The sequence below is a fragment of the Scyliorhinus canicula genome, chromosome 3 (genome assembly GCF_902713615.1).
Source record: "Scyliorhinus canicula chromosome 3, sScyCan1.1, whole genome shotgun sequence".
In the NCBI taxonomy this organism is placed as follows: Eukaryota; Metazoa; Chordata; class Chondrichthyes; order Carcharhiniformes; family Scyliorhinidae; genus Scyliorhinus; species Scyliorhinus canicula.
In genome coordinates, this window is record NC_052148.1 from 209,272,212 (window position 1) to 209,291,150 (window position 18,939).

The following is an 18,939-nucleotide window of genomic DNA, read 5'->3' on the forward strand; positions in this document are numbered from 1 at the left end:
CCTCCCATAGTGTTACAGACAGCAGGGAAACAGTTTAAACAGCGCAGTTTTCCTCTTATCACGTGTCTGTAAACAAAAATTATTTTTTGAATTAGTTTGTTTTACCGAATAAGAGGTGGCACAATTTCTCCCAGCCCCTCGATTTATGTGTGATCTGATTTTGATAATGATCCATTGCAAACACAAGTTTGGATAACTCGGAAGCTTAATTTATATCACACAGTCAACGTCCGCGCGAGGAGTGTCTGCAACATCCCACTCCGCATTTACACAATAAAGGGAGATAGTGTTGTGTTTGGTCCTTTGTACTTCACAAAGAAATTCACCAAACACTTTGACTTGTCCAAACCAGAATCTCTTATTGAGTCTTGTGTGGTAAGTTAACAATCTGATACAGTGAATTTTATCATGGAGTCTGCTAACTACTCCTCTGGAACTCGCATCTAGCACTGACCATTCACTTCTAAGTCTTATTACCCCTTCAGTCTTCTTCCCTAGATGACCGGGTGTGTCTCCCTTTATATCCTTGTCACATGACCTTGGTCTAGAGACCGCATGGTGTGTCAGTACCGCCGTCTGCTGTTTGGAGGTCTCATACCATCCAACTATGATATAGCCATAGACATATGACCACAGATGGGGAAAAGGAGATTTTCAGTACAAGAACCACAAAGCCCTTGACTCCCAAAATCTAAGTCCAGTGAGTTTGACTGGCTGGAGACCGATGTGGTAAGATTTTCCTTTCAGGCAGTGTTGATGTTGCAAGATGAAGTAGGCACACAAAAATTGAGATGATTCTGCAGGCAATGGTACAAGATCTTCCAGCGGAGTCAGATTACATAGGCTGGTTGTCCTGTCTGGACAGAGCTGGCTTCTTTGTGGCTTTCCAGTTGAATGGTAAAACAGAAAACTGTGAGCAGCTTAGAAAGGAAGTTGTAAGCTATTCAATAGACCAGAGTCTTCTCCACATGTCTGCAATTGCTTTTGTTTTCAAGACTGATGATGTCTCGGCCATTATCAGTTTTAAAAGAGGTTCCATTTATATTGAGGGTCTTGTGCCAAGACGCCATTGTCTCAGTAGACCCACTGACTCCACTACCCAGATTGGCTTATCAAATACAAATAGTCTTCCTGTGGCTCACTTTGAAATTGGTCTGACCAGCCCCAGGTCGCTTGTTTGTAATTCCTTAGGCAGAACAAGGTGTGGCATTCCAAAACTGAGAGATGATTTTTTTTCTTTTTTGAGTCTGCTAGGGATAGCTCCCAGACAGAGGGCCATCTTAATTGTCTTTGTTCAGCAGCAAAGTCCGGTTTAAAAATAAGAAATAGAATAAGGATAAAGCTTTTACATACACACAATACACACCATATACACAGTGTTGGGTTTCTGTTCTGTATTGGTAGAACCCAACAATAGAAAAGTTTACTGCACAGCAGGAGGTCCTTTGGCACGTGGGCTGGGATTCTGCCTTCCGGGGACTAAGTCCCCACGCCGGCGGGAAAACCGGCGGCAACGACTCCGGCGTCAACGGGCCCCCAAGGTGAGGCATTTGCACCTGTCTGGGGGCTAGGTGGATTCCGTTGGCGCCGCTCCAGCTGGCGCTAATGGGATTGTGCGAGTTTGCGCATACGCGGAATGGCCGTCGTGATGCCACGCATGCGTTGAAACGATGCCATGATTCCACGCATGCACGGGACTGGCCGTCTTATTTTGGCGCATGCGTGGGGGGTTCTCTTCTCCGCGGCAGCCATGGCGAAGCCCTATGGGGGCCGAGGGGGAAGGAAGAAGTGCTCCCATGGAACAGGGGTGTCCTGATTGCGGGCCAGGCCGCTGTGCCCCCCCCCCCTCCACCCGAGTCGGATCCCTCCGCGCCCACCCAAGGATCGCCCCCGCCGACCTACCTGCCAGGTCCCGACATGTGGGACCATGCGTAACCCATGGCAATGGGACTGGCCAAAAACGGACGGAGGACCACACCAACAGCCCCCAACCGGCGTGGCATGACCCCCCCCCCCCCCCCCCCCCCCCCCCGTAATTCTCCGACCCGGCGGGGAGGTTGGAGAATTCCGCCCATGTCTGTCCAGATTCACTACACATTGCAGCAGCACTTTGTCCTTAATCCTGCAGATTATGGTCGCCCGAACACCATTACCCTTTATTCCTTTATTCTTCAAAAAAACTATCTATCTTTATCTTGAAAACATTTAATGAAGGAGCCTCAACTGCTTCACTGGGCGGGGAATGCCACAGATTTACAACCCTTTGGGTGAAGAAGTTCTTCCTAAACTCAGTCCTAAATCTACTTCCCCTTATGTTGAGGATATGTCCCTGAGTTCTGCTTTTACCCGCCAGTGGAAACAACCCGCCCGCATCTATCCTATCTATTCCCTTCATAATTTTATATATTTCTAATAAGATCCCCCCCCCCCCCCCCCCCACATCCTTCTAAATTCCAACAAGTACAGTCCCAGTCTCTTCATAATTCAACCCCCTCGACTCTGGGAATAACTTAGTGAATCTCCTCTGCATACCCTCCAGCGCCAGTACGTCCTTTCTCAGGTAAGGAGACCAAACCTGAACACAATACTCCAGGTGTGGCCTCATTAACACCTTATACAGTTGCAACATAACCTCCCTCATCTTAAACTCCATCCCTCTCGCAATGAAGGATGTATTTTTTTTAATGCATGCGGATCTCTGACTCTATCGTCCTTGCTGACAGTGAGTTCCAGATATCCTCCACCTTCTGGGTGAAATTATGCCTCAATTCCCCTCTGATTCTTTTACCAATTACTTTAAATCCATGCACCTGATTACTAATCTTAGTAATCCAAATCTTACCTATGAGAGCTATCTAGCGTCCTCATAATTTTATAAACCTCAATTACATTTCCTCACAGCCTCTCTGTTTCAAAGAACCTCCATCTAGCAAACCTTTCCTCATAATTAAAATTCGGCATTCTTGGAACTATCCTCCTCAATCTCAATTTTAGTGCAGTAAGAAGTCTTACAACAGGTTAAAGTCCAACAGGTTTGTTTCAAAGACTAGCTTTCGGAGCACTGCTCCTTCAGGTGAATGAAGAGGTATGTTTCAGAAACATATATATATATAGACAAAGTTACAGATGCAAGACAATCCTTTTAATGCGAGCATTTGCAGGTAATTAAGTCTTTACAGATCCAGAGATAGGGGTAACCCCTGGTTAAAGAGGTGTGAATTGTCTCAAGCCAGGACAGTTGGTAGGATTTCGCAAACCCAGGCCAGATGATGTGGGATGAATGTAATGTGACATGAACCCAAGGCCCCAGTTGAGGCCGTACTCATGCGTGCGGAACGTGGCTATAAGTTTCTGTTCGGCGATTTTGCGTTGTCGCGCGTCCTGGAGGTCGCCTTGGAGAACGCTTACCTGGAGGTCAGAGGCTGAATGCCCTTGACTGCTGAAGTGTTCCTCTATAGGGCTCCATTTTAGTGGGCTCACATAACTGTAACCTAGTGACCAGAGCTATTCACAGCATTTTGGTGGTACACTAATAAGAGTTTTGTTTAGCATTCTAACATAACCTCCCCCTCTTATATTCTTTGTTAATACGAGAAAGTATCCTATTTGTCTTTCTAACTGTCGTAGCTGCCTGTCGTGCCGTGTTGGGGATCTATGGACATGCACTCCAAGGTCCCTCTGGTCCTCTGCACTTCTCAGCATGCCACCATTTATTTTTATTCCCTTGCATATGGAGAAGGCAAATAAGGCGTCATTCTCCTGAGTTGAATTTCATTTGAATCTATTCTGCCCACCTGACCAGTCCATTGATATTCTCCTGCAGTTTACAGCTTTCTTCCTCACTACCAAGGACATGGCTATCATCTGCAAATTCTTAGTAATGACCCCTGCATTTAAGTCTAAGCCATTGATGTGTACCATGAAAAGCAAAGGATCCAGCAGTAAGCCCAGAGAGTCCCATTGCAAGCAACCTTCCATTCACAAAAACACTTGTCGACCGTTGTTTCTTGCCACTGACCCTATTTTCGAACCAATTTGTTGCAGTTGAATTTTCCTGAACAAATCCACGCTGACAGTCCTTGATTACTCGATCCCTTTCAATTGATTGTGTCCTTCATGTAATATTAGGATATGGCACATTATAAGAGTTAAATTGGGACTGAGTACAGTACTGTTCACACAGTGATACTGCTCACACAGTGATGTAAGAGAATATGTGACCAGCATCTAGGGGCCTGTGTAGTGTTGGACAGAGCTATGAGCAGAAGCAAGCGTGGAGACAGCTTTACTGTGCCTAGTACTTAATAAATACTTACGGTTGAACTACTTAAGACTATGAATACCTCAATAAGATCTAACAAACTATGTCCAGCATCTTAACACACCTCGGAATGTTTTCTAATATTTTGCACCACTGAAGTTAGGCTGATTGACCTATAATTTATCTATTCCTTCCTCACATTTTAAAGAACATGAGCAGTCCTCCGGCGCCAGACCTGTACAGAGAGGATCAGAATATGGCAGTCAGAGTCTCTGTTATTTCCTTCCTTGCTTCTCTTTGCAGCCTGGGATGTATTTAATCTTGGCCGGATTATCTGACCCAGCCACCTTCAAAATAGTGCTTGGGACCTTTTACATCCAACAAAGAAGGCCTTGGTTTAATGCCTCAAATAATAGTCAGACGGCTCTGATAATGTATCACTGCCTCAGTACTGCACTGCAGTGTCAGTCATGGTTCCTGTGCTCAAGCCCTGGAATGGGATTTAAACCCAGGACCTGTCAGTCAGAGGCAAGAGTACTACCAGCTGAGCCAGAGCTGACACTGTGGTTTGGCTGTCTGTAAACTTTAGAAGACAGAAACCCTATTTAATCCAATACTTCAGTTATTTCTGGTAGCAACCTGAGCATCCATGGTTGAAGCAAAGTCTGCTCTTCGAGTCTTTTTGGTGGGAGAACCATTGCTGATTACAATAAAGCTGCCACATATTCCAAGATAGACTGCAATCATGCAAATCCCAGCATGGTGCTGCAGTTGTGGTTATTGGACATATTGAGCCTAGTGTTGTTGGATGAGCCTAGTATTGTTGTATAAGGCTATTGCCGGTCCCTGGAGCCCACACATATATATGTAATGTTTTGTGGGTATTCTTCTTTGAAAAGTGATATTATTATGTGCCAGTTTCTTAAACTGGACGGCATTATCTGTCTCCAGTCAACAACATCAGTTGTTGGAGTACAGGAATTAGATAGAGGAATGAGATAGAGAATCTGGTGAACTGGTGCGATGACAATAATCTCTCCTTCAATGTCAACAAAACGAAGGAGATTGTCATTGACTTCAGGAAGCGTAGTGGAAAATATGCCCCTGTCTACTTCAATGGGAACGAAGTAGAAAGCGTCGAGAGCTTCAAGTTTTTAGGTGTCCAGATCACCAACAACCTGTCCTGGTCCCCCCATGCCGACACTATAGTTAAGCAAGCCCACCAACGACTCTACTTTCTCAGAAGAGTAAGGAAATTTGGCATCTCACCTATGACACTCACCAACCTCTACAGATGCACCATAGAAAGCATTCTTTCTGGTTGTATTACAGCTTGGTATGGAGCCTGCTCTACCCAAGACCGCAGGAAATTACAAAAGGTCGTGAATGTAGCCCAATCCATCACGCAAACCAGCCTCCCATCCATCGACTCTGCCTACAATTCCCACTGCCTCGGAAAGGCAGCCAGCATAATTAAGGACCCCACGCGCCCCGGACATACTCTCTTCCACCTTCTTCCGTCAGGAAAAAGATACCAAAGTTTGAGGTCACATCCCAACCAACTCAAGAACAGCTTCTTCCCTGCTGCTATCAGACTTTTGAATGGACCTACCTCGTATTAAGTTGATCTTTTCTCTCTACCTTGCTATAATTGTAATATATTCTGTAGTCTCTCCTTCCCTATGTACGGTATGCATTGTCTGTATAGCATGCAAGAAACAGTACTTTTCACTGTATACCAATACATGTGACAATAATAAATCAAATCAAATCATGTTTCTTACCTTCGGCCCTGAGCTCCTCTGGCCGTGCAGGCTCTGTACTTCATGTTGTGTGCTCCAGTCTAACAGCCCAGTGGAGGTCTCAGAAACAAAATCTCATAATGCCTACAAGCTGTTCAGTAGGACTTTACATTCTGGCTGAAAAGTAAAATTTCTGTGTTCATCTGTGATCAAGAATAATGGCTGCAATCTTTGATTAATGTATGGGTTTAGGCCACAGACCACCATTAATGTACTTGGAAACTTCGCTTTGTAAGATTTTTCTCAGTGCATTCTTACTTTAAGTAGGTACAGTGAATCAGCTGAGTGATGTCACCAGCATTTTAACTGAACATATGGGGATTAGTATGGTATGAATCATAGAATTTACAGTGCAGAAGGAGGCCATTCGGGAGTCTGCACTGGCTCTTGGAAAGAGCACCCTACCCAAGCCCACACCTCCAACCCAACCCTGCAACCCAGTAACGCCACCTAACCATTTTTTGGATACTAAGGGCAATTTAGCATGGCCATTCCACCTAACCTGCGCATCTTTGAACTGAGATGAAACCGGAGCACCCGGAGGAAACCCACGCAGACACTGGGAGAACGTGCAGACTCTACACAGACAGTGACCCAAGCAGGGAATCGAACCTGGGACCCTGGAGCAGTGAAGCAACTGAGCTAACCACTGTGCTACCGCGCTGTAAGAGAGAGACTTTCAATGCTAAATGTTCCACAAACCACTTTAAACTCAATTAAAATTATAATTGAGAGCAGACAGGCTATGCATGACTTCCTGAGCTGTGCCAAGACAGTTTCTGTATACTAGGCATTCTAAATCACTCTCATCTTGTGGGGTGAATGACTGCTGACAGACTGAATGGAGGATTTGGTGAAGGCCATCCCTTCTAGATGCAGGAGTAATGTTATATTCAAGATGTCAGTTGGCAAACTATTGACCACTCATTTCACTTTGGTCTGATATATGGAACCAACTGGGCCCCATATGCATGTAATTCCAGTAGTTAACCACCAGATCATATTCTGGAGCACAACTCCAACAGGACCTTTCCTTTCTAATCAGGAGACACAGGTTAACTTTTTCTGAGTGACTAACTTAGTATAGACTAGAAATGGAACCTGTTCGACGTGACATATTTCCATGCACAGTGTTTTTCTTCTTTGCACCATCTCTTTTTTTCCCCATATGTTTCAGTGAATATTGTCAGATCTTTACTTTTGTAACTTGTTATTTTCCAGGAATGCAAGATTTCAACTACCTGAGCAGTAACTGCTTTGAAATCACACTGGAACTAAGCTGTGAAAAATTTCCACCCGAGGACATGCTCCCAAACTATTGGAAGGAGAATAAAGATTCTCTCATTAATTATATTGAGCAGGTTCGTGAAAAATATCGAATAGATGGTGACATTTGATCGTGTCACTCTTCACTTACTATATTATTTACATTGGACCAGATGTTCGTAGATTTGGGCCAACCCCAGAGACTTTTAAAGACGACAGGCGGATCCCAGATGCAGAGGTCCTGCATCCATTTTTGACATCCATTTTTTTTTCCAGTAGGGGAAGGGGCAGGGTGTGAATTTCACAGGCAGGAAGCCCAAACTCGGCAGGACCATTTGAACTTAGTTTAAACAGACCCCATTTGGGCTCTGGCTACAGCCTTAACCTGCAGTATGAGAGTGACAAATTGTGAGCATAGATGTAAACACATGTAAAGGGTGGAAAACAACTGTTTAAATATCATCTTCTGAGGCTTTTAAATATCCTGCTCTTTAAACTTGGAAAATATAAGCTGGAGCTATCCGAGAGAATCTGCTGGACTTTTTTGATTGACAGGACATTCGTTGCAGGTTAGAAGAAACTAACCACCTGTTCCATAGTTTCAATAAAGACTTTGTTGGCATTTGCCAAAGACTGTTATTTCAGCTGAGGTAATTGTGAATACTTAGCTGTGTTTCAAAATCTACAAAAGGATCATCCCAGCAGGAGACTGAATTTACAGTTTGATTGACAGTTCAAAAAGACTATTAAAGGATTAGCTATCCTTGGGAGGTTGAATAAAACTTTTTTGGTTTTTTTATAACAGGCAGATCCCCTGAGGAGATTTTAAAGCTTTGAATGGGTTTCATGAATGGGAATCTTTTTTACTATCAAGTGTGTATGATTGAGAGCTGTACTAAATTGTTAGAGTATGTTTTTTCATCTCTACTTGGTTCCCAAGGTCTGCACGTGGTGGATACTGAGTGAATGATATCTGGAGGTAGCATGGGGTGGGTTATGACATGGTATAGAGGGACATGGGTAGCATGGGGTGGGTTATGACATGGGTATAGACAGATGTGAGGGACATGGGTATGAGGAAACATGGGGATGGGTTAAGACATGGGTATAGACAGATGTGAGGGACATGGGTATGAGGAAACATGGGGATGGGTTATGACATGGGTATAGACAGATGCGAGGGACATTGGTATGAGGAAACATGGGGGTGGGTGGGGGTATGGTTTAACATAGAGGGGACATTGAGTGAATGTTTAATGTGAAAATTGGGTGTAACGGGGCCCTTAAACTGAAGCAGGTCTGTCCAATTGAGAAGTTTCCAGTTACCTGCCTTGGTAGCAAAACTCCAGCCCAACATGTTATTTCAGAAAGGCTGTGATTGCAGAAGGTGTGTTATTGGTGCATAGCTGTCTTGTATTCTTTGTTTAACATTGATACATTTCCAGCAATGAAGGTTGACAATACTTGAATTACAGTTGCATTATTCATGTGTGACAGATCAACACCGATCAGAATGACGTAGGTACCTTAAATACAAAGATAAGTTTGTTCTAGTTCGGTATCTGTAGAAGGCTCTAATCATAACTAAAGAACACTTCTTTCTCAAAGCTATCTTTTTGGCTTTCTGCCTCCTTGTATTTCTTGCGGTTTGCAATTTGAGTGTCATCCAATGCAAAGCAAAAAGATAATTTTACAGATCTGTATTTTCTTTGTGCTCTCATCTCTAAAGTTGTCCTTATGCAGTTGTCTGGTGATTGTTTTTTAAACAATCCAGTTCACTAACAATTCTTCTGCTCGAGACCTCCCTCTAGGTGGAGAGTTATGGATGCCATTAGTCATTACTGACACAGTCACGATTGTGTTTCAGGTGCACCGTGGTGTTAAAGGGTTTGTCCGGAACCATCAAGGGAACCCAATTTCTAATGCTACTATATCCGTGGAGGGAATAAATCATGATGTCACATCCGGTATGTATGAATGCCTTTAGCTTTCCAATTTTGGAAGGAGAAACTAAATTTAAGGAAGATAGAACATAGAACAGTACAGCACAGTACAGGCCCTTCAGCCCACGATGTTGTGCCGACCATTTATCCTAATCTAAGATCAACCTAAGCTACACCCCTTCAATTTGCAGCTGTCCACGTGCCTGTCCAAGTGTCACTTAAATGTCCCTAATGACTCTGACCCCACCACCTCTGCTGGCAGTGCATTCCACACACCCACCATTCTCTGTGTAAAGAACCTACCTCTGACATCTCCCCTATACCTTCCTCCAATCACCTTAAAATTATGTCCTCTTGCGATAGCCATTTGCACCCTGGGGCAAAGTCTCTGGCTAGCCACTCTATCTATGCCTCTCATCACCTTGTACACCTCTATCAAGTCACCTCTCTGCCTTCTTCGCTCCAGTGAGAAAAGCCCTAGCTCCCTCAAACTTTCTTCATAAAACATGCCCTTCAGTCCAGGCAGCATCCTGGTAAATCTCCTCTGTCCCCTCTCCAAAGCATCCACATCCTTCCTATATTGAGGCGACCAGAACTGGACACAATATTCCAAGTGTGCTCTAACTAGGGTTTTATAAAGCTGCAGCAAAATTTTGTGGTTCTTAAAACTCAGACCCCCTGTTAATGAAAGCCAACACACCATACACCTTCTTAACAACCCTATCAACTGGGTGGCAACTTTGAGGGATCTATGTACGTGGACTCCAAGATCCCTCTGTTCCTGCACACTTACCAAGAATCCTGCCTTTAACCCTGTATTCAGCATTTAAATTCGACCTTCCAAAATGAATCACTTCACATTTATCAAGGTTGAACTCCATCTGCCACTTCTCAGCCCAGTTCTGCATTCTGTCAATGTCCTGTTGTAACATGCAATAACCCTCAACACTATCTACAACTCCCCCAACCTTCGTGTCATCGGCAAACTTACTAACCCACCCTTCCACTTCCTCATCCAAGTCATTTATAAAAACCACAAAGAGCAGAGGTCCCAGAACAGATCCTTGTGGGACACCACGGGTCACCGACCTCCAGGCGGAAAACTTTCCATCCACTACCATTCGCTGTCTTCTTTTAGCCAGCCAATTCTGTATCCAGACAGCCAAGTTTCCCTGTATCCTATGCCTCCTAACTTTCTGAATGAGTCTACCATGGGGAACCTTATCAATGCCTTACTGAAATCCATATACACCACATCCACTGCCCGACCTTCATCAATGTGCCTCGTCACATCCTCAAAGAATTCAATGAGGCTTGTGAGGCATGACCTGCCCCTCACAAAGCCATGCTGGCTATCTTTAATCAAACTATGTTTTTCTAAATAATCATAAATCCTAGCTCCCAGCATTCTTTCCAATATTTTGCTCACAACAGACGTAAGATTGATGGGTCTGTAATTCCCAGGGATTTCCCTATTCCCCTTCTTGAACAGGGGAACAACGTTCGCCTCCCTCCAATCACCCAGTACTACTCGTGGAGAGTGAGGACGCAAAGATCATCGCCAGCGGTGCAGCAATCTCCTCCATCGCTTCCAGTAGTAACCTTGGGTATATCCCGTCAGGCCCAGAGGACTTATTTATCCTGATACCTTTCAAAATTTCCAGCACATCCTCCTTCTTAATATCAACCTGTTCGAGTCCATTAACCTGGTTCACACTGTTCTCATGAGCAACAAGGTCCCCCTCTCTAGTGAATACTGAAGCAAAATATTTATTTAGGGCCTCCCCCACCTCCTCAGACTCTAGGCACAAGTTCCCTCCACTATCCCTGATTGACCCTACTCTCACTCTGATCATCCTCTTATTTCTCACATAAGTGTAGAATGCTTTGGGGTTTTCCCTCATCCTTTTCATGCCCACTTCTAGCTCTCCTCAGTCCATTTTTGAGTTCCTTTCTGGCTACCTTGTAACCCTCTAGAGCCATGCCAAATCCTTGCTTCCTTATGTAAGCTTCCTTCCTCTTGACAAGAAGCTCCACTTCTCTTGTCATCCAAGGCTCCTTCACCTGACCATTCCTTCCTCGTCACAGTGGGACAAAACTATCCAGCAGCAAGTGGTCCTTAAACAACCCCCACATTACTGTTGTGCATTTCCCCAAGAACAATTGTTCCCACTTTATGCTCCTCAGCTGCTGTCTAATAGCAGTATAATTTCCCCTCCCCCAATTAAATACCTTCCCATACTGTCTGTTCCTATCCCTCTCCATGACTATGGTAAAAGTCAAGGAGTTGTGGTCACTCTCACCGAAATGCCCTCCCACCAAGACAAAATCTGCTCCATCCAAACCATTTGCACTAAGGAGGTTCCGGTCAATATTAGGGAAGTTGAAGTCACCCATGACAACAACTCTGTTACTTCTGCACTTTTCCAAGATCTGCCGCCCAATCTGCTCTCCTATCTCTCTGCTGCTATTGGGAGGTCTGTAGAAAACTCCCAATAAATTGACTGCTCCATTCTTGTTTCTGACCTCCACCCATACGGACTCAGGAGACAAACCCTCCTCAACTACCTCCTTTTCAGCAGCTGTGGTGTACTCCCTAATTAACAGTTCCACTCCCCCTCCTCTTTTACCTCCCTCCCTATTCTTCTGAAAACATCTAAATCCCGGAACATCTAACAACCATTCCTGCCCCTGTAAAATCCATGTCTCCGTAATGGCCACAACATCGCAGTTCCAAGTACTGATCCATGCTCTAAGTTCATCTCCCTTATTCCTGACATTCCTCGCATTGAAACAGACACACTTTAACCCATTCCACTGAGTGCAACTTTGCCCTATCAACTGTCTATCCTTCCTCACAGACTTGCTGCATACTATTTCTGCCTATCCTCTGATCCATAGCTCTGATTACCATCCCCCTGCCAAACTAGTTTAAACCCTCCCGAAGACCTCCAGCAAACCTCCCACCCAGGATATTGGCGCCCCTCCGGTTTAGGTGCAATCTGTCCTTGATGTACAGGTCCCACCTTCCCCAGAAAATATCCCAATGATCCACATATCTGAAGCCTTCCCTCCTGCACCAGCCCTGTAGCCGCATGTTCAGCTGCACTAGCTCTCTGTAACCTTGCCTCACTAGCACGTGGCGCCGGTAGCAATCCTGAGATGACTACTCTGCTTGTCCTGCTCTTTAGCTTCCAACCTAACTCCCTAAAATCACTTTTTAGATCCTCATCCTTTTCTTATCTATGTCGTTGGTGCCTATGTGCACCATGACTTCTGGCTGCTCACCCTCCTCCTTCAGAATCCTGTAGACTCGATCCAAGACATGCCTGGCACCCGGGAGGCTACATACCTTCCGGGAGTCTCGTCTGGTGCAATTGGCTGTAAATCAGTCTTTACTGATGCTGATCTTTATAATTGGGATTCTTTGATTGCAGACCTTCAGGTAAGAAATGTTACATTTTTCTTCTCCGCCATCTCTGAAACCCTCCCTTAATGATGCCACCTTCATTTCCTGCAACTAACGTAACTCCAATTAGAGTTACTAAAATTGCCTCAAATACAAAGGTGATCAGATAGAAGCAGAAGATCGTGGAATAGTACAACATAGAATAATAATAATAATCACTTATTGTCACAGGTAGGCTTCAATGAGGTTACTGTGAAAAGCCCCAAGTCGCTACATTCCGGCGCCTGTTCGAGGAGGCTGGTACGGGAATTGGACCCGCGCTGCTGGCCTTGTTCTGCATTACAAGCCAGCTACTTAGCCCACTGTGCTAAACCAGCCCCTAGAAAGAGGCCATTCAGCCAATTGAGTCTGTGCCAGGTGTTTGGAATTCTGTTAGTCCTACTTTTAATACATTCTCCGTCAAATATTATCCAATTCCCTTTTGAAGGCTGCAATTGAATCTCTATCCTCTCGGGCAGGGCATTCCAAACCTGAACCATTTATTGCATTAAACCTTTTCCTCAACTTGCAGCTGGTTCATTTGCCAATCAGCATCAATCACCATGCATCCTTGTTCCAGACGGGGTCTAAGGATAAATCCAGTAATCGCAGGCCATCCGTTTAACTTCAGTAGCATGAGAGCTTTTGTAATCAAAGGCACAATTAATAGTCACCCGGACACAGTTGAGAAAAGCCAGCACAGATTTGCTAAAGGCAAATGTTTGACTAACTTAATTGATTTCTTTGATGCAGTAACATCAAGGAGGATTGATGAGGGAAATTCAGTTGATTTGGTGTATATGGATTTCCAAAAGGTGTTTTCGTTTGAACCAGAGGAAGATAAACAGTGAGGTTCCCCAGGGCTGGATACTGGGACCGCCGATTTTCTTGACACATATTAACCACCTAGGCTTGGGCGTACAGGGCACAATTTCAACATTTGCAGATGATGGAAAAACTTGGAAGTATTGTGATCCCTGAGGAGAATAGTGATAGGTTCAAGAGAACATAGACTGGTGGGTGGAATGGGCTGACAGATGGCAGATGAAATTTATTGCAGTTAAGTGTGAAGTAGTACATTGTGGTAAAGAATGAGGAGGGCCATATAAAATAAAGAGTACAATTCTACCCTTTAGGAACAGATTGATCTGCAGTATATATGCACAAATTGTTGAAGGTGGGCAGGTTGAGAAAGTGGTTAAAAGAGCATATGTGATCCTGGGCTTTGGAAATACAGGCACGGAGAGCAAAGGAAAAAAGGTAATGACTAACCTTTTTAAAACTTTGGTTTGGCCTCAAATGGAGTATTGGGGGAAGGTTTTGCACCTGTGTTCACTGTAAATGCAAGTGGTAATATGGCCGCAAAATCTCGTGAGAGCTGGAAAATGAGAATCTCGTCAGCGTGATTGTATTTTTCGATCCCTCCACCCGCCAGTGACATAATGAGGTACCTGCCCAGGAAGGTCAACAACCTAATTTCAATGCATTAACATCTCATTAGCATGTTTCCCCTCCTTATCATCCCCTCCACATTAGGAAATCCCCCCCCCCCTTGTCGACATACGGTGATGTTGGCAAAGTTTACACCAGGTTTTTTAAAATGGGAACTAGGCGAAGGGAGCCAGATGGGGCATTCAGGTAAACATAGCCACCGGAGGGAGAGGAATGTGCCCAGGTAATACCTTGGCACCCAAGAGGCAGCAGGCAGTGCTGGCAGGCCTCTCTGCAGAGCTCCATTGGGGGTGGGGGGAGGGTTCCCCTTATCCATCGGGGGATGGGGGGGCTACCTGTCAGGAGGAGGTTTCCAATTTATGTGTGAGGGGGGAAGGGATTTCTTTTTCTAACGGATACCGGAGTGCCCTTTAAAAACCTCGTCCCTGGGCAGCACGGTGGCTCAGTGGGTTAGCCCTGCAGTCTCACGGCGCCGAGGTCCCAGGTTTGATTCCGGCTCTGGGTCACTGTCCGTGTGGAGTTTTCACATTCTCCCCGTGTTTGCGTGGGTTTCGCCCCCACAACCCAAAAGATGTGCAGGGTAGGTGGATTGGCCATGCTAAATTGCCCCTTAATTGGAAAAAATGAATTGGGTACACTAAATTTAAAAAAAAAAAATCACCCGATCTTGGGATTCCCGGCGTTGGCAGATTTTGCCAGCCTTGCCCCGTCCTGTCAGCTTGACTGCATTTTTTTTTTGCGCAGAGTGCTGCACAATGTGCTGAGAAAAGCAGGTTGTGCAGCCGGCCAGCTGCACGCTGTTTTTCTCCCCTCAACCAGCACTCTGAGAGATGAGAAAATTCTGGCCATTGTATCTAATACTGGACACGGGAGTTTAGGAAAAATGTGAAAATTTCAGAGAGGGTGCTGGAAAGATTGGTGAGAATGGCTCCAGGTATGGGGGTTGTGTGTACCATCTACAAGATGCACTGCAGTAACTCACCTTGGTTCCTTAGGCAACCCCCCCCCCCAACAGCACTGTGAGTGTACCTGCACCTCGGGGACTACAGCGGTTCAAGAAGGCAGCTTACCACCACCATCTGAAGGGCAACTAGGGGTGGGCAATAAATGTTGGCCTAACCAGCAATGCCCACATCCTGTAAATTAATTTTTTATAAATTTCAGTTGTGTGGATAGACTGGAGAACCTGGGGTGGTTCTTTTTACCAAAGAGTAGGTTGAGAGCAGTAATGAAAAACGCAGCGTTGCAGCGTGAGGTCCCGGCCAATGGAGGGGCCCCATACCAAGAGGTGTTTGTGGTCTGGGAGCACCAATCAGAGCCAGAGATCTCCGAATTTGGTGATCGGTTCAAGAGCCTATCAATAGGAAACACAGAACAGCATCGCGCTGTGATTGGTGGATTCCCCTTTAGAGTGGAAACCAGTTTTCCAGACGTTGGGAGGTTGTGGAGACAGAACAGTTCAGACAGATATCCTGAATTGGTCTGAAGTTTCTGAAATTTCTTTGAATGAAGCAGCAGCCAGGTTTCTGACATTCGCCTCGGCGGTCAGCCTGAAGCGAAAGTGAGGTCGCTGACCTAACATTGGAGTGCGAGCCTGCGAAGCCTTCAGCGACGTGAGGAGAGCAGTGGCAACTCTTGACCTCCAGGCCAGAGCTGAGGAGGGTGGGTGGGCAACCAACCAAACTAAGAACAGAGTCAAGGCCAGATAAAGCCAGCAGTCAAGGCCAGGCGCCCAACCAGGAGCATCCGTGGTCATGGATGCTGAATGCCCAGCCACCTGAGCAAGAGCCAAGAGGTGAGCATTCGGGAGGTGCGAAGGCCAGGCAAGCATCAGCATTTTGGTTTTTGAGGAGCAGTGGGGTACCTCAAACAGTGGTCAGGGCTGACAGGTAGGGGATTGGGTGGCAATGAGACTGGCGAGGGCAAGGGCAGAGTCCAGGCCAGATAGCCAGCAGCAGCCAGTGAACCACCACTAGCACAACTGCTAGCTCAGGTCATCAAAGGAAGCAACTATTGGGCTGACTTGACCCCCAGGCCTGAGCTGTGGAGGACAAATAAGCCTGCTCTTTCTGAAGATTCAAATTTGTTGAAATCAAGATCAGTCAATATGAAGAAACACTGGTAGTCAAAAACGCAGCAAGTTGAAGCTAAGGCAAGAGACAAAGGTAGGAAAAAAGCAATTTGGCACTTTACTTTAAAAAGGTTTGCTGCATTGAGGACTGCCCAAACTGCATATTCATCCTCGACTACATCCACCAAAGGTTTTGGTGACTTGCCAGATGACCTTGACCTGCCAATTTTCAGAGACAACCCATCACCTGAAAAACTTGAACAAGAAGTGGACCCTGAAATGGGAATAGAATTACAAGATACGGCTCAAGCTCATTGTTCTGCAGCTGAAGTGAGGGAAGAAACCTACCCGAAAGGCATTGCCTTCTGGCCAAAATCTGTTCTAATGGGTATATTGAATATTTTGTAATAAATAGACCAAAGGACATAGTTAATATGAAGAATTTGAGAAAAGAGTTTGAGGTTTGAGGCCGAAAGCTGTTTAAAAGCATGAGTCACATTTTCTGAGGGTGAAGAAGAATGGTATGATGGAAAAAAGAAATTGGTTGACTTTTTCACCTCTAAGGCACGGTTATGTTGAAACAGTCATTTGGCAATGGGTACTCTTAACTGGAGAAATGTAGGTCAGAGATATTGCTGATCACGAAACTGCCAAAAATCATATTAAGGCTATGTGTGCGTTGGTTCGAGGATGTAAATTATCTGGAGAAATTGATTCTACGTTATCCGCTCAGTTTGATAAAGAATGTTCTTACTGGAGGAAAGTGCTGAGACCTGTTGTTGCCGCAGTCAAGCTGCTGTTTTCCTTGTGACTACATCTAAGACAGGGGTGGGCAAACCTTTCCGTGCAAGGGCCACATTCAGAAATTCACAATTTTAAAGGGCCGCATAGTATATTAATTAATAGTCCCGGTTGTAACCAATTAGCGTGCGGCATATACCTCAGCGCTTCCCCCGGAGGCATCCTGCCTTTAGCCCTCTTTTTCTCTACTTTTCAAAAATGGCGCTTCACCCGGTTATGATTCTGGGCGCCTCATATAGAACATAGAACAGTACAGCACAGAACAGGCCCTTCGGCCCTCGATGTTGTGCCGAGCAATGATCACCCTACTCAAGTCAACATATCCACCCTATACCAGTAACCCAACAGCGCCCCCCCCCCCCCCCCCCCCCAATTAACCTTATTAAAAAAAAATTTAAAAATTAAAAAAAATTATGACTTGATCTTGGTGGGCCGCATAAAAACCTTTGGCGGGCCGCATGTGGCCCGCGGGTCGTAGTTTGCCCACCCCTGCTCTAAGAGGACATATGAGTCATCAGTGTAAAGTCGTAGAGGTAAGTTTCTTTTTTAAGCCTGCTTTGAACATCTCAGTAAATTTGACGAGTTTCCCAAAGAGCATTTTAAAAGTCATCAATAGTGTGACTCGGGGAAGACCAACTTTTTAACGGATCAAATCTATGATGACTTCACTATAATGACAGAGCAGCTCTGAAACCAATTCACTACTGAAGTCACAGATGCCAAAAACTATTCCATACTAGTTGATTCAACACCAGATGTGTGATGTGGATCAATTAACATTAATTTTAAGATATGTGACCAGCGATCGTGAAGTTATAAAGCAAGTTCTCTGTTTTGTCCAGCTACAATCCCACACTTCTGAGTGTCTGGAGACAACTGTTTTGGAAATCATTGCAAATTTAGGTTTGGACATCAAAAATTGTCGTGGGCAAAGCTTTGATAATGCCGCAAATATGGAGCAAAATATTCAGGTCTACAAGCTGTACTGAAAAATGCAAGCATTATTCATAGCATGTTCCAATCACTGATAGAATTTAACCTGCAATCCAACAGCTGAATATTGTGTCGCAGCCGTACATTTTATTGACTTTGTTCAAAACTAGTATGCCTGGTTTTTGGTTTCCACTCGTTAGTGGAATATGCTGCAATCACGTTTGGAAGAACCACATAGAAAATATTTGATGGTCAAAAGAATTTGTGACACCAGGTGGTCCGCTGAACTACTTTTCAGTTAGGAACATTTGACAAGTTCAGTAACACTGAAAAGTGAAAACGCACCCATATAAGACTTTACCTACGATGATGTTATTGATGATTTTGTGAAGAAAAAGTGCAGAAGAAATGCTATCTAAGTTGCCATGGATGGCAAACAACTGATGAAGCGAGAAAACTATTTAAAAATCTGTCCCCAACAAGTTCTCCAGTCCAAATACTGCTATTCAAGAGAGAACATGTGCTGGTCAGATGGAGGTCACATGCAGACAGTTACAACTGATGAGTAACCGCCATTCCTCAATTGCTCTCAATACTGGCGTTTTCTTCTCTTCTGGACAAAGTACGGAATCCAGACATTGATATTAGACTTGGACTGGACATTCCACTTCATTGGAGTAGTTGCTCTAGAACTGGACTTTATCCATCTCATTCTCTCCTACATTGGCCTGTGCAGTGGTGCAATCATATCATCGGCTGATTCCTCCATCTCATTGCTCAGCAGCAAGTTCATGTTTGAACGCCTCAAGATACACGGATTGCAATATTGACCACCTCTACTGTCATTCTAACAACAGGTAAGCTTGGATTTCAGTTTATGAATTACAGTGCAGGTTATCCGTTGTCATAAATTGGATCAAGAAAAGCATTGAGAAAAGCTGTGTGAAACCCGATGGCTTTAC

At 44.8% G+C, this 18,939-nt stretch overlaps 1 protein-coding gene across 1 annotated transcript in view; it reads left to right on the forward strand.

Moving 5' to 3' along the window:
• Positions 1-18,939, forward strand: part of cpe (carboxypeptidase E) — a 199,871-nt gene that overhangs the window by 142,025 nt on the left and 38,907 nt on the right. The window contains exons 6-7 of the mRNA XM_038792117.1: positions 7,285-7,424; positions 9,197-9,296. Coding sequence (XP_038648045.1) covers positions 7,285-7,424; positions 9,197-9,296 — 240 coding nt within the window. The remainder of the gene's footprint in view (positions 1-7,284; positions 7,425-9,196; positions 9,297-18,939) is intronic.